This window comes from Sphaerodactylus townsendi, linkage group LG06 (genome assembly GCF_021028975.2).
Source record: "Sphaerodactylus townsendi isolate TG3544 linkage group LG06, MPM_Stown_v2.3, whole genome shotgun sequence".
Taxonomy (NCBI): Eukaryota; Metazoa; Chordata; class Lepidosauria; order Squamata; family Sphaerodactylidae; genus Sphaerodactylus; species Sphaerodactylus townsendi.
This window is the reverse complement of record NC_059430.1, coordinates 14,229,358-14,254,936: the sequence shown is the minus strand read 5'-3', so window position 1 is coordinate 14,254,936 and position 25,579 is coordinate 14,229,358. Positions and strand designations below refer to the sequence as shown.

General features: G+C 46.8%; 1 protein-coding gene across 1 annotated transcript in view; it reads right to left on the bottom strand.

Annotated features, from left to right (window-relative positions):
- The window catches only part of IRAG2 (inositol 1,4,5-triphosphate receptor associated 2), a 78,724-nt gene that overhangs the window by 16,766 nt on the left and 36,379 nt on the right, over nucleotides 1-25,579 (bottom strand). Inside the window, exons 13-25 of the mRNA XM_048501492.1 lie at nucleotides 25,170-25,284; nucleotides 20,155-20,317; nucleotides 18,236-18,297; nucleotides 17,749-17,817; nucleotides 15,495-15,600; nucleotides 12,741-12,879; nucleotides 10,387-10,468; nucleotides 7,531-7,568; nucleotides 7,387-7,448; nucleotides 6,621-6,752; nucleotides 5,668-5,731; nucleotides 3,455-3,488; nucleotides 2,033-2,173 (exon numbers count right to left, since the gene is read on the bottom strand). Of these exons, the coding sequence (XP_048357449.1) occupies nucleotides 2,033-2,173; nucleotides 3,455-3,488; nucleotides 5,668-5,731; nucleotides 6,621-6,752; nucleotides 7,387-7,448; nucleotides 7,531-7,568; nucleotides 10,387-10,468; nucleotides 12,741-12,879; nucleotides 15,495-15,600; nucleotides 17,749-17,817; nucleotides 18,236-18,297; nucleotides 20,155-20,317; nucleotides 25,170-25,284 (1,207 nt within the window). The remainder of the gene's footprint in view (nucleotides 1-2,032; nucleotides 2,174-3,454; nucleotides 3,489-5,667; nucleotides 5,732-6,620; nucleotides 6,753-7,386; nucleotides 7,449-7,530; nucleotides 7,569-10,386; nucleotides 10,469-12,740; nucleotides 12,880-15,494; nucleotides 15,601-17,748; nucleotides 17,818-18,235; nucleotides 18,298-20,154; nucleotides 20,318-25,169; nucleotides 25,285-25,579) is intronic.

Sequence of the window (25,579 nt, the reverse complement as noted above, 5' to 3'; positions counted from 1 at the left end):
AATATACAATGCCTACGGTGGAACCAGACACAAGCATAAGCATAAGCATTTTCTTGTCATTGTGCACGCACAACGAAATTTACAGCAGCATTCCTCGATGCACACCATTTCAGACTCATACCCCATCCTCACTTTCCCCTTCCTCCACCCATCCCTCCACAGCCCCAAACACATCAACGCGAAGCCGCGGAGTTCAGCATCGCCACAGCTCTAGAGTAGAAGCTGTCTCTAAGCCTCTTTGTCCTAGTTTTGATAGACCTGTATCGTCTGCTGGATGGTAACAGTTCAAAAAGAGAGTGTGCTGGATGAGATGGGTCTCTCAGAATATGTTGGGCTTTTTTTAGGCTTCGGGAATTATAGAGTTCTTCCAAGGAGGGTCAGTGCTGCTCCTGAAAATGGAATCTATGGCCCTTTCCACGCAAGCCCCTGAAGATCTTCTGCAAATGTTTTCAAAACCCCTTGTTTGTCCACCTCACCCCCTAGAAAACACTTTCGGGCCGCCATTTTGTGGCTGTTCTAGGGTTTTTAAAAACATCTTCTTAGATCTGATGCTATGATGCTTCAAAGCTTCACGTGATTCTCTAGGGGTCATGTCTACGGGGCTACCCCCAAAATAATAAAAAAACAAATTAAAAAACCTGATGGAAATATAGTCCAAGATGTCTGGCATGACCTCAGAAATTAGTGCCAATGAGAAAATCTGGGGACTGCAGACAGGAGTGGGGTATGTCTTAAAGAGATCACACGGCAAGTGAAAATGTTTTCAAAACATTTTCAAGAAAGCATTGCTGGGGAACAACACGCACAGAAAACATTTTCAGGCAGGAAATAAAACATTTGGGCTAAAAACCATGTGGAACTCCATGAAAAGGTGATCACTACTGCACAGAGGATTATCGGCTGCCCTCTCCCCTCCTTGGAAGAACTCTATAATTCCCAAAGCCTAAAGAAAGCCCAAAATATTCTGAGAGACCCGTCTCATCCAGCACACTCTCTTTTTGAACTGTTACCATCCGGCAGACGATACAGGTCTATCAAAACTAGGACAAAGAGGCTTAGAGACAGCTTCTACTCTAGAGTTGTGGCTATGCTGAACTCCGCGGCTTCATGTTGATGTGTTTGGGGCTGTGTAGGGATGGGTGGAGGAAGGGGAAAGTGAGGATGGGGCATGAGTCTGAAATGGTGTGCATCGAGGAATGCTGCTGTAAATTTCGTTGTGCGTGCACAATGACAATAAATGCTTATGCTTATGAAGGAAACATGTTATTTCCTGCCTGAAGATGTTTTATTTGTGTTGTGCAGAAAGTGCTGTTGCGTAGAGCATCCCTCCTTTCTCCCATAATCAGTGGTGGGATTCTATTCATTTAGTGGCCTACCATGAAGGATTGACGTTCAACAATTGGGGAATGACAATCCGGGTGCATATTGTTTATGTTAATTTGTAGCTGTGAGCCCTTTGTAGAGGGACTATTTGGTTTAAAAATCTTTGTGTAAATTATCACACAATAGTAAATTATCACACAATAATAAGCCTGTGTACAAATTGTTTATGTTCTTAAGTTTAACAAGGTATAAAGAATTATTTCTAATTGTTTGTTTTATTGAATATTAGAGATATTGGTACGACAGTGGCATTAAGCCTTACAGGTGCTTGTTTGGATTGCTACCTGTGCCAATAACAATTCCAAGACCATGAATGCCGACAAAAGTTATTATTCATTTCCATCCTTCCAAAGACTTCACGTTCCTCTCTGCCTGCCTCTTAAACACATTGAGAATCACGTGTGTGAATCACGTGAAGCTTTGAAGCATCATAGCAATCTATCTAAACATTAGGAAGAACTTCCTGACGGTCAGGGCTGTTCGACAGTGGAATTCACTGCCTCGGAGAGTGGCGGAGTCTCCTTCTCTGGAGGTTTTCTAACAGAGGCTGGATGAACATATGTCGGGAGTGCTCTGATTGTGTGTTCCTGCATTGCTGGGGGTTGGACCTGATGGCCTTTGGGGTCTCTTCCAACTCTATGATTCTTACCTCAAGTAACTTTAAGGCACCAGCAATCTCCTTTTTTAGGTTTCCTTCAGCCAGATCCCGGGATCTTTCTTCTAGCCTGACTCTCTTTTCCAGAGTGAAGAGGTCACATTTGAATCCCAGAGAAAGCCTAAGAAATTCTGCCTGTTGAAAGAGACATAAGACCGAGCTATTCCACCAGGCCTATGACTGAGGACAGCAACAGTATTCCTGTCCCAGCTGGCCTTCCTCCTCCCATGCCCTACTCTTATACTTTTTTGTCCCTTCTTCCCCTTCCCTTCTTCCTTAATTAGATTGGTGGCCTATAAGTCCCAAAATAAATAAACTTGCTTAAAAGTTTCAGTATGGGTTACGGGCCTCCCCTCCCCTTCCACCACCGGCGGTAAGATTCCTTCCAAACCAGAATCATGAGGAGGACGATGGTGACCTTGTAAAGTTATTTTCACATCGAAAACATTGATCAGCAAAGCAAAAAAAGCAGTGATAAGGTGGGAAAAGAGAGCCAGCGTAGTGTAGTGGTTAAGTCGTCGGACAAGGAGCTGGGAAACACGGGTTCGAATCCCCACTTGGCCATGGAAACTGGGTGGTTGACCTTGGGCCTGTCACATACTCTTAGTCTTGACCCTGGCAAGTATTTGGATGAGAGGCCTCCAAGGAATACCAGAGGCATGATGCGAAGGCAAGCAATGGCAAACCACCTCTGAATGTCTCTTGCCTTGAAAACCCTATGGGGCAGTGGTGGGATTCAAATAATTTAACAACTGGTTGTTTACAAGCACCATTTTAACGACCGGTTCTGCCGAAGTGGTGCGAACCGGCTGAATCCCACCACTGCTATGGGGCAGAGGTGGGATCCAGCAGGTTCTCACAGGTTCCCGAGAGTAGGTTACTAATTATTGGTGTGTGCTGAGAGGGGGTTAATAATTGGTGATTTTGCCACGTGATTTTTGCCTCAGTTACGCCCCTCCTCTCAGCAGTAGCGCGCAGAACTTGAAGCAGTCTAGCAGGAGGTGCACCGGCGTGCGTGGCAGCCTGCGCCTGCGTGCATTCGTTTCCCGCCCAAGGATTGGTGCAGCGGCTGCATCCTTGCCACAGCCCTGCCCAGGAATGCCCCGCCCCCGGAATGCCTGGCTATGCCCCCAGAATGCCCCACCCAGCCTTATTGGCGCTACGCCACAGTTTGAATCCCACCACCATGGGAACCTGTTACTAAAAATTTTGGGTCCCACCACTGCTATGGGGTCACCATAAGTGGTGACTTGAAAGCAAAAAAAAGGTGGGTGACATTAATCAAGAATGGGGTACAACTGAGGGAGGAGACAAAATTATGGGTCCCCCCCTAAAGCTCGGCAAGTCATGCCATTCATGTTCTTTTGATGCCTAGCTTGCGAGCAGAAGAGTCCAGTGGTTGTACCCAAGACTTACCTCCACTTCTCTCTCGGTGGGGGAAACGCTGAAACTAAAACAAGACAGTTTGCTTTAGGAGATTGTTGGGGCTGCTGCGTTGAGTCAGATCAAAATGGTCCATCTAGCTCAGCGTCCCATTTTCTACCATGGCCAACTGGATGTGCCCCCAAAGCATAAAGCAGAGCAAGGTGACAATAGCTATCACCATACACTCAGAGGTGGGATCCAGCAGGTTCTCACCAGTTCCCGAGAGTGGGTTACTAAGTATTTGTGTGTGCCGAGAGGGGGTTACTAACTGGGTCCGCTTTTCCATCCCCACGCCCTCGCCTCCCCGAGAGGCATCCTGCCTTTGAACGTGAAGGTTCCATATAGCAATTGCGACTAATAATGTAACTCCCAGAACTGGGTTAATCCCTTTCAGGTACTGCAATTCATTGATTCTCAACCTTTCGTACCTGTGTTCATTGCTGTGTTCAGATTTGTGAGTTGGGGCATTTTCTATAATGTGATGATGATTTAGAAATGACCTGGTGCAAAAAAATTTTTGGGGTCGTGGTGGGGTGGCTGCCCATGGGGGGGGGCATCCAACTCAGGTTTTGCCCAGGGCTCAGATTTGCCTAGGTACGCCTCTGCCCCCTTTGCTGAGGGGGGGCTGGCGAGGGAGCCTGTTACTAAAAATTTTGGATCCCACCACTGCATACACTGTAGTCATCACCATACACAGGTTGTTCTTGGCAACTGGCAGAAGATTTGGGAGCACAGACATAGGAGGCAGGAGCAATGCACGTGCCATTACATTACTTTTGGTGAAAGCCAGGAAGTGGCAGGAGGTAACTCTAGGAATCCCCAGAAACTCCATGCTAATCACACAGATTTTCATGCAGTACCTAGAGCTGATTTTGATCATGGCAATTCCAAAGCTTTTTGAGCCTGTGTGCACCTTTGACATTCAGACACCGTGTGGCGGGTGCAGCTGCAAAATGCCCGCTGAAAGCAGTGAAGCCAGACACAAAATGGCTGCCACAACGTCCCTTCAGTCACACAGTGAAGCCCCTTAGCTGTGGTGGCAGCTATGTTTTCAAAAATCTTCACAGCCAATGAAATCTCCAACGGTCTGTCACAGTGATGGCGAACCTTTTTGAGACCAAGTGCCCAAATTGCAACCCAAAACCCACTTATTTATCGCAAAGTGCCAACACGGCAAATTTAACCTGAATACTGAGGTTTTAGTTTAGAAAAACGGTTGGCTCCGAGGCGTGCGTTACTCGGGAGTAAGCTTGGTGGTAGTTGGTGGCTTTGCTTTGAAGCAACCGTGCAACTCTTCGAACAGGTGAATCACGACCCTAAGAGGGTTTACTCAGAAGCAAGCCCCATCGCCAGCAACTGAGCTTACTCTCAGGTAAAGGATCGCGCTTTAGTTCTTCCCATAAAAATCAGTGGGGTTTAACAGTGCTTTCACCCCCACATGATGTACTCTGTGTGCACGTGCCCACAGAGAGGGCTCTGAGTGCCACCTCTGGCACCCATGCCATTGGTTCGCTACCACTGGTCTATCAGGTGCCTTCCTGGGCAAAATCCCCAACTGGTCTCACCCACTTTCTAAAAATGCATGACAGACACTAGGAAAACTTTCTGTGGGTGTCATGGAACCCATGGGCACCCTGCTGGGGATCACTACTCTACTACTCTGGGGAGCAGCAGTGGCGTAGGAGGTTAAGAGCTCGTGTATCTAAACTGGAGGAACCAGGTTTGATTCCCAGCTCTGCCGCCTGAGCTGTGGAGGCTTATCTGGGGAATTCAGATTAGCCTGTACACTCCCACAAACGCCAGCTGGGTGACCTTGGGCTAGTCACAGCTTCTCGGAGCTCTCTCAGCCCCACCTACCTCACAGGGTGTTTGTTGTGAGGGGGGAAGGGCAAGGAGATTGTCAGCCCCTTTGAGTCTCCTGCAGGAGAGAAAGGGGGGATATAAATCCAAACTCTTCTTCTTCTACTACTACTATTTCTGAGGGTTAACTGGAAGAGATGTAGTGGCAAACATGATGTCACCAGCTCTTTTTCTTCCACCTGCTTGGAGTGGTGGGGGACAACAGGATCCGAAAGCTAAAGATCTCCCACACCAACCGGAGAAACCTACTACTGCTTCAGAAGCCACCTGGCTCGGGCTTCAGAAGGTTTATTTGGCTACCACGAAACGCCCACGACAGACACCCACAGAAAGCCGACACTCACATGCCCTTCTGCCCGCTTCTCTCCGCAGCAATACAGGGCACGGCCACAGCAGAAGAAGAATCCCCTGTTGAATTCAGCAAAGAGAAAGAAAGAACATAAACAAACTCATTAAGTGGAGACATTGCTTCTTTTATGAGAAGGTAATAGTAGACCAGTGGTTCTCAACCTTCCTAATGCCACAGCCCTTTAATACAGTTCCTCATGTTGTGGTGACCCCCAACTATAAAATCGGTATATATAAAACATAAAAAGAAGAAGAAGAAGAAGAAGAAGAAGAAGAAGAAGAAGAAGAAGAAGAAGAAGAAGAAGAAGAAGAAGAAGAAGAGTTTGGATTTATAACCCCCCTTTCTCTCCTGCAGGAGACTCAAAGGGGTTGACAATCTCCTTGCCCTTCCTCCCTCACAACAAACACCCTGTGAGGTAGGTGGGGCTGAGAGAGCTCTGAGAAGCTGTGACTAGCCCAAGGTCACCCAGCTGGCGTGTGTGGGAGTGTACAGGCTAATCTAAGTTCTCCAGATAAGCCTCCACAGCTCAGGCGGCAGAGCGGGGAATCAAACCCGGTTCCTCCAGATTAGATACACGAGCTCTTAACCTCCTACGCCACTGCTGCTCCGATGGTCTTAGGCAACCCCTGTAAAATGGTTGTTCGACCCTCAAAGGGGTCGCGACCCACAGGTTGAGAGCCACTGTAGTAGACCTATCACTCATTCAGCTGCAAAATTTTATGCACGTGAGATTGATTTTCACAGTTGGGCAGATGTGGTCTAGTTGTTTTATATTTTAGTAACCTGTGTAAAACTAATAAGTTAAGAAGTATGAAGCAGAGAGAAGAGAGTAGAGTTAGAGAGCATGTCACCCCTTTCAGAAGCGATTGTCTATGATCTTTTTCTGTCTCAGCCAGCTTACAAAACACCAGAGGACCATTTCACCAGGGTCTGATCTTCAAGACTTACCTGTCATGCCCTCCATGTTGTTTCGACAATCCTCTTTTGTTTCCTGCTCTGCGGCTACATTGACCTCCTCGGCTTCTGAAACAGTCTCACAAATTCTCTCCTTCATGGTATGCAGTAGTGTAGTTTCAGTAACTACAAATGGAGAGATGGGAGACGGGATCAACGTGAGCCATTTGGCGCCTCTTAGATTGGACCGCAGTCACTCCTTAGAACACTAGACCAGGGGTCCCCAAATTTTGGCGCCTGCAGGGACATTTGGAATGCTCACCCACCACACATAGCATTTGCATGTACAAAGTGTTGGATTTGACAGCCTTGCATGCAGCAGGCATGGAATTCTGGGAGAGCTCAGCGAACATTCCAAATGTGACAGCTGGAGACTGCAGTTCTCTGACAGACTGAGGAAAGATGTCGTTCAGTTGTCTGTTAACTAAAAGCTATGTAAAAGCCTCTGGCTGAAAGTATAATACTGTAAACTATGCTTGTTATTGGTAACCAAACTGTAACCAAAGGATGAACTGTAAATGTATTGACATATAAGTGTTACTATGTTTATAGATATACTTTTTCCCTCCGTAGAAGTAAAGTTCTTTTGTTTATGATTTCTGAGGCAAAAAGGCTGGTCTTTACTAAGATAACTGTTCTTATTTAAAGTGGCATACAAGCTCTCTCTATATATACACACACAAACACACCTGTTGACCTTCACACAGTTGATAATTTTATGTAATGTCATTCATTATACACTCTGCTACGCACCACTCACCATGTGAGTCGTCAGCACTTTCTGATGCAGGGATAGAAATGTCCTGGGATGGGATGTGCTCCCTGCAAAGAGAACAAGACCCCATTGGAGAGCCCGATCGGACAGCAAAACAAATGAGAACACGATGCAAACGGCCGTTCTTACCTGGAAACGACATCTGTCAAAGGCACAGCATCACCCTCCTTGCAAAGAGAGAAAACGAGTTAATATTGATACGCACAGAAACAAACAAGGATGCAGGTATTTCACATTAAAATTGGATAAGAGGCACGACCGCTCTGGGGAGCCCTAGATTACCTCCTGTCCATCATGAGCCACTCCAAAGAGCATATTATCCAGCAAGAAGCCTACAGGGCTGCTTATTTATTTCAGATTCATGTTCCAGACCTCACTTGGACTGTGCCCTTGCATGTAAATCTCCAGGGAGAATGCTCCCCTTATTTGCATGCCCTTTGCTTTGGAGGGAAGTTACACTCGCTTGTTTGGGTCATTTTAGCATAGCAGCTGTTTCCTAAAGCACAGAGAAAAAGACTTTGTCTTCCAGCCCCGGCAATCTCCTTTTTTAGGTTTCCTTCAGCCAGATCCCGGGATCTTTCTTCTAGCCCACAGGTGTCAAACTCGCGGCCCTCCAGATGTTATGGACTACAGTTCCCATCATCCCCTGCCAGCATCATTCTGGCAAGGGATGATGGGATATGTAATCCATAACATCTGGAGGGCCACGAGTTTGACACCTATGTTCTAGCCTGACTCTGGCATATCTGAACTCAACTGCGCAACAGGAAGGAGGTGTCCTATGACAGAGGAGAGTACAACCTAGAGACATCCACAGATTCAACATCCCAATGCTGGCAGGGCAACCCAACTCTTCATGTAACCTGCTTAATGTCTGCAGCTAGACATTTCTGAAGTATTTCTAATGCAACACCCTTCACTGTGATATCACTGAGAATTAATTCCATGTATTAATTACTTATGTCAAATTGCATTTACTAATCTTTCCATTTTATATTAATTGCTGACTTTTATTAGTCACTTGTAGCTACTCACTTTTAGAAATAAAAAAACCCTTCTGATTCTCAATTTGAGCTGAATAAGGAGTCAAGCAGCATGGATATCTAAGCTTAATGTTGATTAGGCAAGCCCTAAGGGGCATAGGAGGAAGATACTTTAGAGGTATATGTTGTCAGGCCCAAGCCTGTCAGTGCCCAGATGTCTTGCCGTGTAAGAATTGCAAATGTTTTCCTGTAACTGCTTTTCTGTTTCCCTCTTCCCTTCCTGGCAACCCCCTGGCGCCTGCAAGAAGGTGTGAACGGTTCTCAGGTACTTTGAAGCTCTGTAGTGCAAATGTTGTAGAATTTGTGAGGCACATTTGGTGTGGGACAAAGGGGGGGGGGTTTGAAGGATACAATCTCTGGATCTAAGCTGGAGAGCTTAGATTCAGCTTTCTATTGCTACTCTATGCGTTGTTAGAAATAAACTGCTTTAGGACTCTCTGTTATTTCCACATTTGAGAGTCTGACATATGTATCATTAGCATTTAGGGGAAGATGAAGGTTGCATTTTGTTTTAGGCTTATCAATATTTCTTCTTAGCTTCTTTGTTCTGTCATTATATGCAAGCTTGCAAAGACCAGAACCCTGAAACAATGTCAAAGGTTGGTAAGCATGAAACGTTGTTTTAACGAAGTGGAAAAGTACAAGTGCTTATGAACAAAGAATCGTTAACCTGTCAAAAATTCCACAAAGTGATATATGTCTGTCTGGCCACTGAAAGACATTAAGTTTTTGGGTAACAACTGGAGCATGTGAATAGCCTTGGCAGATCAGAACAGTCAAACCTTTGCTTGTAGGGAAGCCCCAAGGCTAAGGTGACCAGATTTTCACCTTTTTAACGCGGGGCGCACGCGCATGCGCGTGGCCGCAGGAGCGCACTGCCTTTTGGGGCGCTCCCCAGTTTCCTGCCCTGTGATAGGGTGGGAAACCGGGGAGCCCCCCAAAAGGCAGTGCGCTCCACGTGCATGGGAGGCTGCCGCACTGCCTTCTGGGGCGCTCCCCTGTTTCCTGCCCTGTCACAGGGCGGGAAACAGGGGAGCACCCCAGAAGGCAGTGCGGCAGCCTTCCAAAAATCAGGAGAATTAAAAAACCCCATGGGACGCAGGACAAATTGCTCAAAAGCGGGACTGTCCCACCAAAAGCGGGACGTCTGGTCACCTTGCCCAAGGCAGAGCAAGATGGCTACAGCCTCTACCACTTCCGCTTGCCCCCGTAGCAATGGGTAGATGCCTACTGCTTCTGACCCATGTGGCTCCATTTGGGTATCACGACTAATGGCCTTCGATAAATCCAGCAATTTGCTTAAAGTTCTGGAGCAAAAGCTGCCTGACAAAGTGAACGATTAGAGGTCTTGGGACTGGAATAACATCCACCTATTCTCCAACTAGCCAGCATTTATCTAAGAAAAAAAAATAAGATTCAACACTCTCATAAAGAGTAATAAGATTCAACACTCACTAAGATTCAACACTCACACGAAGGAGCCAGGAATCAAACCCAGTTCCCCAGATTAGAATTCACTGCTCGTAACCACTACACCACACCTATGACTCTATGTCAATTTTGCTACCATCCTTTCACAGCATACAAGATACTTTTTACCCAGTACTCTGGAAGCATTCTCGTCACAAAGTTCCACCCAAAGTCAGGCTCATTCCGCACATGCAGAATAATGCAGTTTCAAACTGCTTTCAGGGCTCTTTGAAGCTGTGCGGAATGGCAAAATCCACTTGCAAACAGTTGTGAAAGTGGTTTGAAAACGCATTATTTTGCGTGTGCGGAAGGGGCCTCTGTGTATGGACCTAGGGGGAAGGAGGAGGGGTGTGGAGGGTGTGACTAAATGGAACTAGCCCAGAGACATTTGACCCCATACGTCCCCCTGGGCAGTACACCCCAGGGGTGCATCATGGGTTAAGCAGACTGAGAAAGAAAGAAAAAAACTAACCTGGGCCCTCTTAGCTTCCATCCCTGAGCCAGAAATACGAAGGTCTGCATCAGTCTGGAGACCAACAGGGCAGTTCTCACCCCTGACAGCAGAAAAAGGCAATTTGCATAGAGCAACAAGAGCATTATATTTCACCATTCCCACAACACTGCAGATATTTTTGTCTACAGCATTTACATAGGTGAAAAATACCTTGGCCACGATGCAGAAGCAACGTTTGGAAAGTTACAATGGATTGTGGGGAGCAGGGGGGAAACCTATTAACCTATTAACATTTCGTAGCATTAGAGAAGAACCCTCGAACAATCCACACACAATTCAGTAGCATTTCAGTGCCTGATACAAGAGCCCCTTCCGTACATGTAGAATAATGCACTTTCAATCCACTTCCAACGCAGCTGTGCAGAATAGCCAAATCCACTTGTGAATAGTTGTGAAAGGGGATTGAAAGTACATTATTCTGCATGTGCGGAAGGGGTTTGGAAGGTGAAATGGCATTCTTCCCCAGCCTTTTGGAAGTCACTCGTTCCAGAAATCCAAAGCTACTTGGCAGCACATACAATAAAAGCACTAGCCACCTGTGCTGCAAAAATCTAGACTTTGGTGGCAGAGGTAAATACAAGATGCTTGACGAATGGCTAGATGCTCTGCTAATTAGGTTGTGCAAAAATTGGCATGCATTTCAACAATCAATTTTTATTCATCACAGTAATGTTTGTTCCCGTAACAAAGTTACTAAAGTGACACGTTTTTATATCATTGTCAGAGTAAACAAGTATGCTGTGTGTTGTCTGTTTAAAATCAATTTCTTTCTGTTTATTTTCTGTCCCGACAAGAAGCCATTTTCTCCTTGTTTCAGACAATGGCTTATTCAAGCATGTTAGGAACCTTGAAGACCAACAAGATTTCTGGGGTGTAAGCTTTTGAAAATCAAAGCTCCCTTTCATCTGATCTGAAAACTTATACCCTGGAAATCTTGTTCATCTTCAAGATGCTACTGGACTTTTTGTTCCGGGGATACAGGAGGAATCCGATTCCGATGCCCAGGCACCAATGCCACCCACTTCTATTTGCTTCTCCTGCATCAGCAAAACACCAAGGAAAGCTATGAAGGGGTTAAAATAAGTCTGGTGGCACCTCAAAGACTAACAAAGTTGATTTCCAGCTAGGTTTCCTTGAATCACATTCACAGCTCACTTCTTCAAATGCAGCAGAGTGTAAATCCCGTGAAGCAATGCTCTGTCTACTTCTGATGAAATGTCCAAAAACTTATGCTGGAATAAATGTTAGTCTTAAAAATGCCACTGGACAGTTGTTGGATTTTTGCTGCTATGGACTAACAGAGGCCGTTTCCGCATGGCCACGATGGGGGTTGGGTCGGCGTACACGACGCCAACCCAACCCCCCTGGGACCGTTCGCACGAACGGTCCCAGAAACCACCGAGAAGACGGCGCCGCTGAGTGCTGTCGCCCGGTCGACCTACCATCTCTGCGGCTGTCTGGCGCGTCGCCGAGGCCTGGGGACACGGCCCCCTGCCCTGCGCAACCGCTCTGGCGTCGCAGGGCAGGGGGGCGTGTCCCCAGGCCTCGGTGATGCGCCGGACAGCCACAGAGACAGTAGGTCGACCGGTCAGAGGGGGGAGGGATGGCGCCTTTGATCCGCTGCCGTTCGCATGACAGCGGCTCAAAGCCGCTGTTTTCTGTAAACCTCGCAAAGGAAACAAGGTTGGAAAATGGTGGCTTCGCACCGCGAGGGAGGCGCAAGGGCGGCGCGGCGGCGCAGCAGCTGCGCCCCCTGTGCGAACAGCTCCCTGGGGACGGCGTTTTTGCCGTCCCCAGGGGGCTGTTTATGGCCCGTGCGGAAAGGGCCAGAGCTACTGTTTGGAAATTATTATTGTACTTCTAATTAGTTTAGATGCTGGGGGTGGGAGGTGGGTGGGAAATAAAGCAGAAATTCTGTGGAGCCTTTGGAAACACAGGGGATCCCCACCCCCACCCCCAATCATATACAGCAGCCTGGAAAACCTGAGCTGTAAAAGTAGGGTTACCAAATCTCAAGGTGAGGCTTGGAGTTCTGCAGGGATTACAACTGGTCTCCAGACTTCAGAGATCTGTTCCACAGGAGGAAATGGAAGCTTCAGAGGGCAGACTCTATGGTATACCATAGAACTTAGGAAAATGTGATTTCTAGGGGGACATCACATCCTTGGTAAGGTCCTTCCCCAAACTCTGCTCTCATTAGTCCCCACCCCAAATCTCCAGGAACTTCCCAAGATAGAACTGGCAACCCTAGTAATCCATACGAGAGGAGCATAACTGTGGTAGAGGCTTATGAACTGAGCTGCTACTCTTACTTGTGTCCCTCCAATGTCACATCCGAGAAGGATCCATTCCTCAGTTGTTCTTTAGAGGTGGGCGGGACTCCAGCCTTTGTTGGAGTCTTAGATGTAGAATACTTCTTTATCTGCTGGAGACTGTCAAGGGCCAGTGCATCTGTTAAACCAGAAAGGATCCATGCATTATGGGGAGGAAATTGGCAGGCCTGTTTTCCCAGAATCCTACCTGTCAGGGATATAAGTGGAGGCAGGCAATTTTCAAACGTGGAAAATTAAGCCAGATATCTAGAATAGGGAGAGAGTCATTGGCCCATTCCGCACAACACAAATAAAACGTCTTGGAGATGTTTTTAAAAAGAACTGTTTTGGCTTTTGTCTGCATATCGTGGGGGAAAAGGCGTTTCAGTGGAAATCAATCTCCCTCTCTCCCTCTCTCCCTCCCTATCTACCTATCTACCTATCTACCTACCTATCTACCTATCTACCTATCTACCTATCTACCTATCTACCTATCTACCTATCTACCTATCTACCTACCTACCTACCTACCTACCTACCTATCTATCTATCTATCTATCTATCTATCTATCTATCTATCATCTATCTATCTATCTATCTATCTATCTATCTATCTATCTATCTATCTATCTATCTATCTATCTATCTATCTATCTATCTATCTATCTATCTATCTATCTATCTATCTATCTATCTATCTATCTATCTATCTATCTATCTATCTATCTATCTATCTATCTATCTATCTATCTATCTATCTATCTATCTATCTATCTATCTATCTATCTATCTATCTATCAGATTTTAAACCGCCCATCCCTGAAGGGTTCTGGGCGGCGTACAGCAGGCCTGCAACAACAATACATAATAACATTAAACACAGCAGGCTAAAAACAACATTTTACACATAATAACTAAGTTAATTTAAAACAAATTACAAATCTATAACCATAAAAACACAGCAGCAGCAATATTATATGGTGCCTGATCCCAAGGCCGGGAGGGGACAGTGCTGATTAGATAGTATATTGGCGTGCCAATGATGGTGTGGCATGCAGCACAAGGGCATCCTAGAGGGGGAATCCGTGGCTGGCCTCACCAAAGGCCCAGTGGAACAAAAACTGTTTTACAAGCCCAGCGGAATTCACCAAAAGAAATGGTTCTTTTTATTGTCGAAGGCTTTCACGGCTGGAATCACTGGGGTGCTGTGTGGTTTCCGGGCTGTATGGCTGCTAGAAGCCGGCCATACAGCCCGGAAACCACACAGCACCCCAATTGTTCTTTTGTCTGCATCCCCCTGCCCCCAGCTCTCACTTTCAGTTTTTGAGTGGCTCGTGCCCGCCATTTTCTGCCACTTCAGGCTTCTTCATGCCTCTCACCATTTGCAGAAGGTTCCCACAGATATTTGCTCCACATGCAGCACATCTGCCATTTTTGTTTGTACAGGTACATGAATAAAGTTAGTTTTGACTGCCGATTCCATGTGTAACCCCCATGCTCAGAATGGGTTGACCCAGAAAGGGGTGGAGATCCAAAGCAGAAGAAGGCTGCAGACCTCATGTAGTTTGGAGGAGACAAGGCTACCAGACTCGGACCTTGTTAAGGGTTTTTTATGTTTGTAATGGGTGAGAGTTCTCCTGGAAACCTTCATCATGTTGAATCCTGTTCATCAAGCCCTTGGAGTCTTCAGGAGCCAACCCACTTGCAAAGAAGAATTGGACTTGGCAGTATCAGTAGACTGTAAATATCAGGACTTGAAAATACAACCTGAACAGGACCTTGAAGTGTGATGTTAAATGTTGATGTTATATGTTAAGAAAGTAAACCATTTTTTTTTAAATTTGTTGTTGCAAACTCATTCTAAGTTCTGTCCCACAGAACCCACAGATAGAGGTTACACATGCGCATGTCTTTTTTTGCAAATGGCGGGCGGCACAGAGAAGCCTGAAGTGGCAGAAAATGGCAGGCATGCGCTGCTCGGAAATGGAAAGCGAGTGCTGTAAGAAGTCGGGTGGGGAAAATAAAATGTTTCCTACTCTCCGTACAGCAAGCAGGAAACATTTTCAAAGTGCCTTCAAGAATAAGGTTGCTAATTGAGCGTTTTTGGAAAAGTCAGTTTTGAGCAAAAATAAAACGTCTTCCAAAAGTTTTTGGAGGAAAAAACTGCAGGATTCCATCCCAAAATTCTTTTTTTTAACATCATGAAGACATTTTATTTGTGTTGCGAGGAATGGGCCATTCACTGCCAGCTTCAGGACCTAAGAGTAGGGTCTTCTGTACGAAGTCACTGGGAAGCTATCAAGGGGAAGAGAAGGCCTCACCTCCCACACACAAGGCCTACAAGCTAATTTCCAAACTGCAATTTTTAAGCATTTCATTAAGAGGAGGAGAAGAAGAAGAAGAAGAAGAAGAAGAAGAAGAAGAAGAAGAAGAAGAAGAAGAAGAAGAAGAAGAAGAAGAGGAGGAGGAGGAGTTTGGATTTATATCCCCCCTTTCTCTCCTGCAGGAGACTCAAAGGGGCTGAAAATCTCCTTGCCCTTCCCCCCTCACAACAAATACCCTGTGAGGTGGGTGGGGCTGAGAGAGCTCCGAGAAGCTGTGACTAGCCCAAGGTCACCCAGCTGGCGTGTGTGGGAGTGTACAGGCTAATCTGAATTCCCCAGATAAGCCTCCACAGCTCAAGCAGCAGAGCGGGGAATCAAACCCGGTTCCTCCAGATTAGATACACGAGCTCTTACCTAGCAACGGACTTACCTAGCAACGGAGACAACGGCAAGAATCCATTTAAGATGGGTAACCGGGACAAGTAAGAGAATGGACTTGTTTCTTGGGGTTCAAGCCCTTTACAGCAGCAGACGGTCTAAATTGGAGAAAAGGAACTTGACGGCACAGGCAACTCCCTGGTCCTTCTCCCCCACCAAACTCTTTATGCAGATTAATTTATGACTGAAATAAAGACTTTTCGCCAACAGAGACCAATCACAGACTTGACCAAAGGACTGCAAAAGCTGACATTGGTTCCAGCAACCAATAGGAAACCAGGGGCAACCCTTGACAATAGTGTGATGTCACGTCCGGGGAAAAATCCAGAAATGTCATCACACCCCTCTTAAAACTGCCCAAACTTATCGGTTTTATTTATTTATTGGTTAGGTTTATATACCGCCCTCCCCCGGAGGGCTCAGGGCAGTGAACAATAGAATAGAGCACATATGTCAACTTTAAAATCTGTTAAGTATCAATTAATATAGGCTCTAATAAAATAAACCCACCCCCTTAAAATGCAGCATTATTAAAATCCACATAAAAGATGGCGCCTACTATCAAATTCCCTTTAAAAACCAGAGGGAAGGGGTGGCAGGATCCATTTGATATTATAAGAAGGGAGGGCCCCTCAGCGGCTAGCCTCCCCGAAAGCCCGGCGGAACAGCTCAGTCTTGCAGGCCCTGTGGAACTCAGTAAGATCCCGCAGGGCCCGGACAGCTGGAGGAAGAGTGTTCCACCAGGCCGGGGCCAGAGCTGTAAAGGCTCTGGCCCGGGTGGAGGCCAGCCGCATCATTGAAGGGCCAGAGATCACCAGTAAATTGGCCTCTGCTGAGCACAGAGACCGATTCGGGACATATGGGGTAAGATGGTCCCGCAGGTACGGAGGTCCCAGGCTGCGCAAGGCCGTGCAAGGCCTTTCCAGCAATTCCTAGAGAGGTGGGATGTTACTTCCTGGAAATGATGTCACAACACTGTCATTTGGGTGAAAACAAATCAAATTTGAGGGGAAAAACGGTGGGCAATTGCAGCTAGGGAAATCCTCCCCCTCCCAGCAGGCATTTAACAACCTGGCACGAATTCAAAGGTACTGCTAACGTTCCAGGTTAGAGAGAAAGGATATTTCAGCCAGTTCTATAAGGAAAAACTGTAGGGACGATGCTCCAAAATGTGCATGACAGGTTATAGAAAAAAAACTGTGGCGTGCAAGGAAAGGTATGTTTCCTGGCTGGCCGGCAAACCCATCCCCCCTCTGCCCACTTCCCCAATCTGGTGTTTATTTTAAGTTTTGGTGTATGATGTTGCAGGATGAGAAAACAATGAGGCAGAAGCATTTGGCCACAGCTAGAAGGCAGAAGTAAAAGATGTCCCATGTTTAGACTGCTTCTTTTTCTTTAAAAAGAGCAAGATCAGGTGGCTTGGCTAGGTACACGTCAAATGTTAGCCTGTCACAGAACCGTTTCCATTTCGAGAGAAGAATAACTAAGTCAGAAAAGCCCAGGCGTCCAGGGGACATCCTACTCTTTACCTTCTTGGTACTTTTTCTGAGAGTCTATCAAGGGGAAACTGTTTGGTCCTGTTGCACTTCCACTAGAAAATATACATATCAAAGACTTTGTTGAAACCTGGTCTCCATTGCTAAAATATATGGATACGAGGAAGGAATGTAAAGACATTGTAAAGTACTGTAACATGTAAAAAGGATAAGTCATAAGGATAGTTAATGAGAATATAAGAATTGTGAATTAATAATAATATAAAAATATCTACTGTAGAAACAGATTAGTTGGATACATATAATAGTAATTTTTTTAAAAAGCAAGTGTATAAGGTATAAGATAGATATATTTGTATTTGATTATAGATTTACGTTTGAGTATATATGAAGGGATATGAGTTTGAATATATATACAAAAACATTTGCTTGTATTATGGATATTTTTTTTTTCTAACTAGAGACATATAATTAAGGTTGCTAGGGAGTAGTAAATACGAAGTATATTATTTTTGGGGATAAGATAAGAATCTGTGGAGAAAGGAATTTTTTTTTTCACCCAGTTAAAGAATTAGGAAGAAAAGATATATGTTTTATATGGATGTGTTATGTGAAGTTTTATTGTAAATTTGTTTTATATTGTGTAATATTGTTTTATATGGTTGAAATAATAAAATTAAATTAAAAAAAAGAAAAAAAGAAAATATACATGCTCCTGCCCCCCCCCCAAAAAACCTGTTGTGCACTCACCTTCTCTGTACTCGCCTCTTCGCTTGATTTAAAGCCGGACAAAGGATTCTCACTGGCAGACACACAGCTCTGTATTTAAATGAGATAAAGCAAGTTTGAAACGAAGGCCAGACAAACCAGGGTGAGAACAAGACTCTTCCCACAAAGAGGCCTTCAAGAAGCCACCAAAAAACAGAAAACAAACCCTACAAAGATTATAGTCAACACATTACAGAGTCCCCCCTTTTGTCCAAGGAGTTCAGAGGAGGAAGAAACACTCTGGGACCCGCCGAGCTGCCACAGGTGAACATATGCGTAACCTTGAAAGGAACTGAAAATATCTGCAACCTTTCATGGATTTCTACTACCCTGCCTTTCCTGTGTGTCAAGACAGCCCACAGGAAGTAAGCACTGAAGTGTCTTAAGACAGCCAACAGGAAATAAACACACAATCCAAAAACCAGTAGAACTCCAAAGATTTAATGAGCCAGAAAATGGCACCACGTACCTGGCAAAGGACACTTCTGGACAGCCCTTTAAAATGGTTCTCTCTGAGGAAAGCGAGATCCACTAAAGGAAAGGAAAACAGCACACTTATCAGTAGTTGCTACCCAGGTTATGCATGCTTCCAGATTACAGTTTTTTTTATTTTTTTTATTTTTATTTATGGGGTTTTTATATCGCTCTACCCCCGAAGGGCTCTGAGTGGTGTACAACATAATTTCGTCTACACAGTGTACAATAACCCATATAAACAACCCCATTAAAATTAGATTAAAACTCAGCGATAAAATTAACCAAGATGACGTCCCGCAATACCCCAATTAAAACCCTCCCAGAGGGGGGAAGCAAAACAAAAGAGTGGGTCCCATAGATGATCATGGGAACTCCGAACCGGAGGAATAAAAAAGGGGCACTCTCAGCAACTGGACACTCCAAAAGCCCGGCGGAACAACTCAGTCTTACAGGCCCTGCGGAATTCACCAAGGTCCCGCAGGGCCCGGACAGCTGGAGGGAGAGTGTTCCACCAGGCAGGGGCCAGGGCTGAGAAGGTCCTGGCCCGAGTGGAGGCCAGTCGCATCATTGAGGGGCCAGGAACCACCAGTAAATTGGCCTCTGCTGAGCACAGAGGGACATATGGGGTAGGGACATATGGGGTAATGCGGTCCCGAAGGTACGAGGGTCCCAGGCCACGTAAGGCCTTAAAGGTCAGCACCAACACCTTGAAGATGATTTGGAACTCGACTGGGAGCCAATGCAGGCGGCGCAACACAGGTTGGATGTGATCACGGAAGGCGCCCCCTGTGAGCAGCCGCGCCGCCACATGCTGGACCAGTTTTAACTTCCGGATCAAATGCAAGGGAAGGCCCGACTTGCCAATTTTGAGTTTGGACATTCCTAGAGATTTAGAGGCGCCATAGAGTCAAAGCTCCAAAGTAGCCAGGTCCTTCAGAGGAGCTCATCTCCAAGGTCTGGAGATCAGTGGTAATTCCAGGAGATCTCCAGGCCTCACCTGGAGTTGGCAACCCGGTTTGAACAAGAGGTGCCAGACATAAAACTTGGGACTTTCAGATGCTTAACCACTGAGCCACTCCTCTCAATAGTCTAGAGATCAGTTGTAATTTTGGGAGAGGTCCAGACAGCATCTGGGAGTTGGCAACTTATATAGCAGATGCCAGCTTGCTAAGAACAGCACTGGAGAAAATTTGGGGGGGGGGGGACATTGTTCCTGTGCAGAGGCGTACCCAGGGAAAATGGCACCTGGGCAGAGGTGGGATCCAGCAGGTTCTCACAGGTTCCCGAGAGTAGGTTACTAATTATTTGTGTGTGCAGAGAGGGGGTTACTAATTAGTGATTTTGCCACGTGATTTTTGCCTTAGTGACTCCCCTCCTCTCAGCAGTAGCGCGCAGAACTTGAAGCAGTCTAGCAGGGGGTGCACCGGTGTGCGTGGCAGCCTGCGCCTGCGTGCATTCGTTTCCCGCCCAAGGACCAGCGCAGCGGCTGCGTCCTTGCCACAGCCCCGCCCAGGAATGCCCCGCCCCTGGAATGCCTGGCCACGCCCCCGTCGTGCCCTGCCCAGCCCCATTGGCCCTACGCCACAGTTTGAATCCCACCACTATGGGAACCTGTTACTAAAATTTTTGGATCCCACCACTGCACCCAGGGCAACATCTGCTCTGCCCCCCCCCCCAGGCTGAAGGAGCAGCCAGGTGGGGCTGGGCCAAGTGGCAACCGGTGATCCAATGGGGGACACCCTGAGTCAATTGACCCTCCATGTCCCTCTGGCAGATACGCCACTGCTCCTGTGCATTCTCTTGGCAGTGAAGCATGCGTTCAGCTTGATATCCACAAACAGGACACAGCAACCTAATGTCTGGGAAACACCACCACCAGCATTCAAGAGGATGCCAATGCAGCATACTTACGACTCTGACATTTGGCGTTCTCTTCCAGCTCTTGGTAAGTACACGCCAAGCTTATGTTGGCAGCCCAGAGGGCTCTTTGCTCAGCGATGCTCCCTTCTAGCTTCTTTTCCAAAGTCGGCACTTGCTCGCAGGCAGCACAAAGTTTTCTTTCCTGGTCCTTCATCTGAACAGGGAGCAAAAGAGAGATTTAGATAGCCTCTCCCATGTGTGGTTGGTTTGGTTTATTAGATTTATATACCGCCCTCCCCAGGAGGGCTCAGGGCAGTGAACAACAGCTGCAAAATGACAATATCAATAATCATAACATTGAATAACAATCATAAACAACATTAACATCAATAACATAGAATCCATAAACATAGCATTTTAACCAGCGGTGGGATTCAGCCGGTTCGCACCACTTCGGCAGAACCGGTTGTTAAAATGGTGCTTGTAAACAACCAGTTGTTAAATTATTTGAATCCCACCACCGGAACTGGGTGTTACATTATTTGAATCCCACCACTGATCATAACATATTATTCTAAACAGCGATGGATATAACATTTTAAACATCGCATTATAACAGAATCATCCGTAATCATAACATAACATGAGTAATCATAATCATAACATGAGGCATCAGTAATCATAACATAACATCATAAATGATATAAAGCAACAATACTCATAACAACAAACATCACTAGCAGCACAAACAAACAATAATCAGATAGAGCAGTGGCGTAGGAGGTTAAGAGCTCGTGTATCTAATCTGGAGGAGCCGGGTTTGATTCCCCGCTCTGCCGCCTGAGCTGTGGAGGCTTATCTGGGGAATTCAGATTAGCCTGTACACTCCCACACACGCCAGCTGGGTGACCTTGGGCTAGTCACAGCTTCTTGGAGCTCTCTCAGCCCCACCTACCTCACAAGCAGAGGTGGGATCCAGAAGGTTCTCACAGGTTCCCGAGATTAGGTTACCATACAGCCTCGCCCAGGAATACCCCGCCCCCAGAATGCCTGACCATGCCCCCATCGTGCCCCGCCCATCCCCGTTGGCGCTACGCCACAGTTTGAATCCCACCACCATGGGAACCTGTTACTAAAATTTTTGGATCCCACCACTGCTCACAGGGTGTTTGTTGTGAGTGGGGAAGGGCAAGGAGATTGTCAGTTCCTATGAGTCTCCTGCAGGAGAGAAAGGGGGGATATAAATCCAAACTCTTCTTCTTTTTCTTCTTCTTCATCTTCTTCTTCTTCTAGATGGCGACTTTCTCTTTCAGTAACATACTACCAAAAAACCACCATGACCCAAGAACTAACCCCCAATATAAATTACACCTTCGTTGGAACAAAAGCCTAGCTTTATAACAAATTGAAATCGAAAAACATATCCCTGAACGAACACACACCTAAGCTAAACTGCAGCAGGCACATGGAATCAAAGCCACCTGCGCTCCGCCCGGAGGCTGCAGACCCCGGACGAGCTTCTGCATTTTGACACTTGCGGGCACCGGTTGTTTCTCAAACCAGATGTGTGCCCAGCAGTTGCTTTCCTGCGCAGGGAGCTTCAACCGCCCCCTTCCCCTGACTTCCTCTGCAGACAGAGTTTCTCAAGCTCCAGACGTGCATACATTTTTCTTCTTCCGAGCACTGGATTTACTAGGACCCAGCTTTCTTCTCAATGGTCATAAGGCTGCGGCTCATTCCCTTCGCCCTAGAAAGGGCAGCGAATGGGCAAGCCATATGCAGCGCCGCCTGGTCTGCAAGGAAGGCTCCAGAGTTGGGGGCTTTTTAGTTTTAGAGGAAAGAGGACAAAGGGGAGAAAGAAAATTTTTGAAGAATATTGCAAACTGTACAAGTGGGGATTTTCTTCATTTCCTCCCAGAATGCTGGAGCTTGGGGCACCCACCAAAGCTGATGGGGTTGGAAATTTAGGTTGGAAGTAAATCCTCCGGAGGAACCGGGTTTGATTCCCAGCTCTGCCGCTTGAGCTGTGGAGGCTTATCTGGGGAATTCAGATTAGCCTGGGCACTCCCACACACGCCAGCTGGGTGACCTTGGGCTAGCCACAGCTTCTCGGAGCTCTCTCAGCCCCACCCACCTCACAGGGTGTTTGTTGTGAGGGGGGAAGGGCAAGGAGATTGTCAGCCCCTTTGAGTCTCCTGCAGGAGAGAAAGGGGGGATATAAATCCAAACTCTTCTACTCTTCTTCTTCTCCCTTGTAATCTCTCAGACCCCACCACTCACCCAACAGGGTGCCAGAAGTGGAACAGGGAACAGGAACTGATGTGAGAGGAAGACACTGCTCCACAAAAAATGGAGTTTTCCCAGAGACTTTGAATTCCATCTTGTGCATCAAAATAAGAGGAGGAGGAGGAGAAGAGTTTGGATTTATACTCCACCTTTCTCTCCTGTAAGGAGACTCACGGTGGCTTACAAGTTCCTTTCCCTTCCTCTCCCCACAACAGACACCTTGTGAGGTAGGTGGGGCGGAGAGACTTCCCAAGAACTGTGACTTGCCCAAGGTCACCCAGCAGGAATGTAGGAGCACAGAAACACACCTGATTCACCAGATAAGCCTCTCCCACTCAGGTGGAGGAGTGGGGAATCAAACCTGGTCCCCTCCTGATTAGAATCCACCTGCTCTTCACCACTACATTACGCCGGTTCTCAAGGATGGGGCAGGGGGATCGGAGGCAGGTTGGAAGCTGTATTTTTTCCAAGGCTCATTGTCTTACCCTTAGCTAATTCAATCAGTGCTCAGAGCTGACCATGGGCGTTTCCCCACTTACCTTTGCTGCCCTTTGCTGCACGCTACTCTCAGCGCGCGGCATCTCTGGCGCACGCCCGGGCGTCCCCACGACCCCGTGGTCATCAAAAGGCGCTGTTTCGAGGAGCGCCAGGGATGCCGCGCGCTGAGGGGGCGCGAGAGCGGCAGCGTTGGGTGGCTGCGTTGTCGCCACCCCTGTAGTGGGGAGTGCCGGGGGACCCCACGCTACTTGAGGAGAGTAGCGTGGGGCTTAAGGTAAGTGGGGAAAGAGCCCATGATTTATCCCATAACAGCAGTTATTCAACATTTGGATGATAAACTTACAACTGTCCCAGCATCCATTTGTACCCATCACAATCATGAATCAGTAATCAGGAGAGACAGCCAAGGCATTCTCTCGAGTCCTGACAACTCACAAAGCTGCTCTTAATTTATTGTTGGAACCCTGAAAGAATAATAAATTCTTTGTCTCTGATTTTCCTGCTAGCGAACCTCATACGGCCTCAGGACCCATTTTGGACAATATTATGCCTGTGGCCATCAGAACCACAATGGTGTGGTGGTTAAGAGTGGTGGACTCTGATCTGGAGAACTGGGTTTTATTCTCCCCTCCTCCAGATGAGCGGCAGACTCTTATCTGGTGAACCACATTTGTTTCCCCACTCCTACATTCCTGCTGGGTGACCGTGGGCTAGTCACAGTTCTCTCTGAACTCTCTCAGCCCCACCTACCTCATAGGTGTTTGTTGTAGGGAAAGGAAGGGAAAAGGAGTTTGTAAGCTGACTTGAGTCTCCTTTCAGGAGAGAAAGGCGGAGTATAAATCCAAACTCCTCCTCCTTTTCCTCTTTATAGTGTATGTGTGTGTGTTCCTCGGATATCTGCGCACCCCCCCCCCCCCATTCATGTGGCCTCTTTTTCTGCTTGTTAGAAGCAGGGATAGAAAATGTGGACAGAGAGAAATTTTTCTCTCTTTCTCACAATACTAGAACCAGGGGGCATCCATTGAAAATGCTGGGGGGAAGAATTAGGACTAATAAAAGGAAACACTTCTTCACGCAGCGTGGGATTGGTGTTTGGAATATGCTGCCACAGGAGGTGGTGATGGCCACTAACCTGGATAGCTTTAAAAAGGGCTTGGACAGATTTATGGAGGAGAAGTCAATCTATGGCTACCAATCTTGATCCTCCTTGATCTCAGATTGCAAAGGCCTGAGCAGACCAGGTGCTCAGGAGCAGCAGCAGCAGAAGGCCATTGCTTTCACCTCCTGCACATGAGCTCCCAAAGGCACCTGGTGGGCCACTGCGAGTAGCAGAGTGCTGGACTAGATGGACTCTGGTCTGATCCAGCAGGCTAGTTCTTATGTTCTTATGTTCTTAGTTGCTTTTCTACTAGACAGGTAACTATCACCCATATCTGAAACCCTATCCAACTTCCTCCCTTTCCCTCTTAGTTTACTCTTGCCTGCCTTTTTGAAAATATATTCCTTATTTTTTGTTACTTTATTAATAAAACTCAATTGTTATTTTTACAACAGCCTGCTCATTCAAGAGTTCTCACCCAGGGTTACCTCCATACACACAGGTTATAGATTTCACGTTATCCCCTCTCGCAGTGTTTCCTAGGCCCGTGGTGGCGAACCTTTGGCACTCCAGATGTTATGGACTACAATTCCCATCAGCCCCTGCCAGCACGGCCAATTGAAAGATTCCATGCTGGAAATCTTGTTGGTACTCATCTCTGGCTTTAAGAGGCAACTAAGCAAATCTAATAGGAGCAGGCCATCAATAGCTAAGGCAACTAAATGGAGCAGCAGTGGTGTAGGAGGTTAAGAGCTCGTGTATCTAATCTGGAGGAACCGCGTTTGATTCCCAGCTCTGCCGCCCGAGCAGTGGAGGCTTATCTGGGGAATTCAGATTAGCCTGTACACTCCCACACACGCCAGCTGGGTGACCTTGGGCTAGTCACAGCTTCTCGGAGCTCTCTCAGCCCCACCTACCTCACAGGGTGTTTGTTGTGAAGGGGGAAGGGCAAGGAGATTGTCAGCCCCTTTGAGTCTCCTGCAGGAGAGAAAGGGGGATATAAATCCAAACTCTTCTAAATGGAACCTCCACATTCAGAGGCAGTAACTTGGTAAATACTGCTCCTTGGAAACAATGGCAGAGGAGGGATTTGGTATCTGTTGGGCCATGGGATTTGGCCGCCGCGCCAAAGAGGATGCTGGACTAGAAGGATCACTGGTTTGAGCCAGCTGTCTTTCTGTACCTTCCTATTGGCGTCCTCTAGCTGCTTGGTCAGCTCTTGGAGTGTCGATCGCAAGAGTTCTCCTTCTTCAACGGTGTCTTCCTGGAGCTGTTTGGCAGATTCTAGCTCATTCTGTCTAAAGGAGGTCACGTAAGAGCAAAAGGTTACACACAAGCGGCATTTAAGGGCTCCACCGTGTAAGCTTGCTGGACTGGCAGTTGGGTACAATGAGTAGCCACTCTGCACCAACAGCTTTAGGTCCAAATACAGCATACTATCTTCGTTACAAATGTCTAAAAATACTTTTCTTTGTATTTTACATGGACTTGTACATGCTTTGTATGAACTGGGAAGAGCCTAAACATGATATAATTAATGATACTTGCGAATAAATTTGTAAATTAAGAGCCCTTCGGGGATGGGCGGTTTAT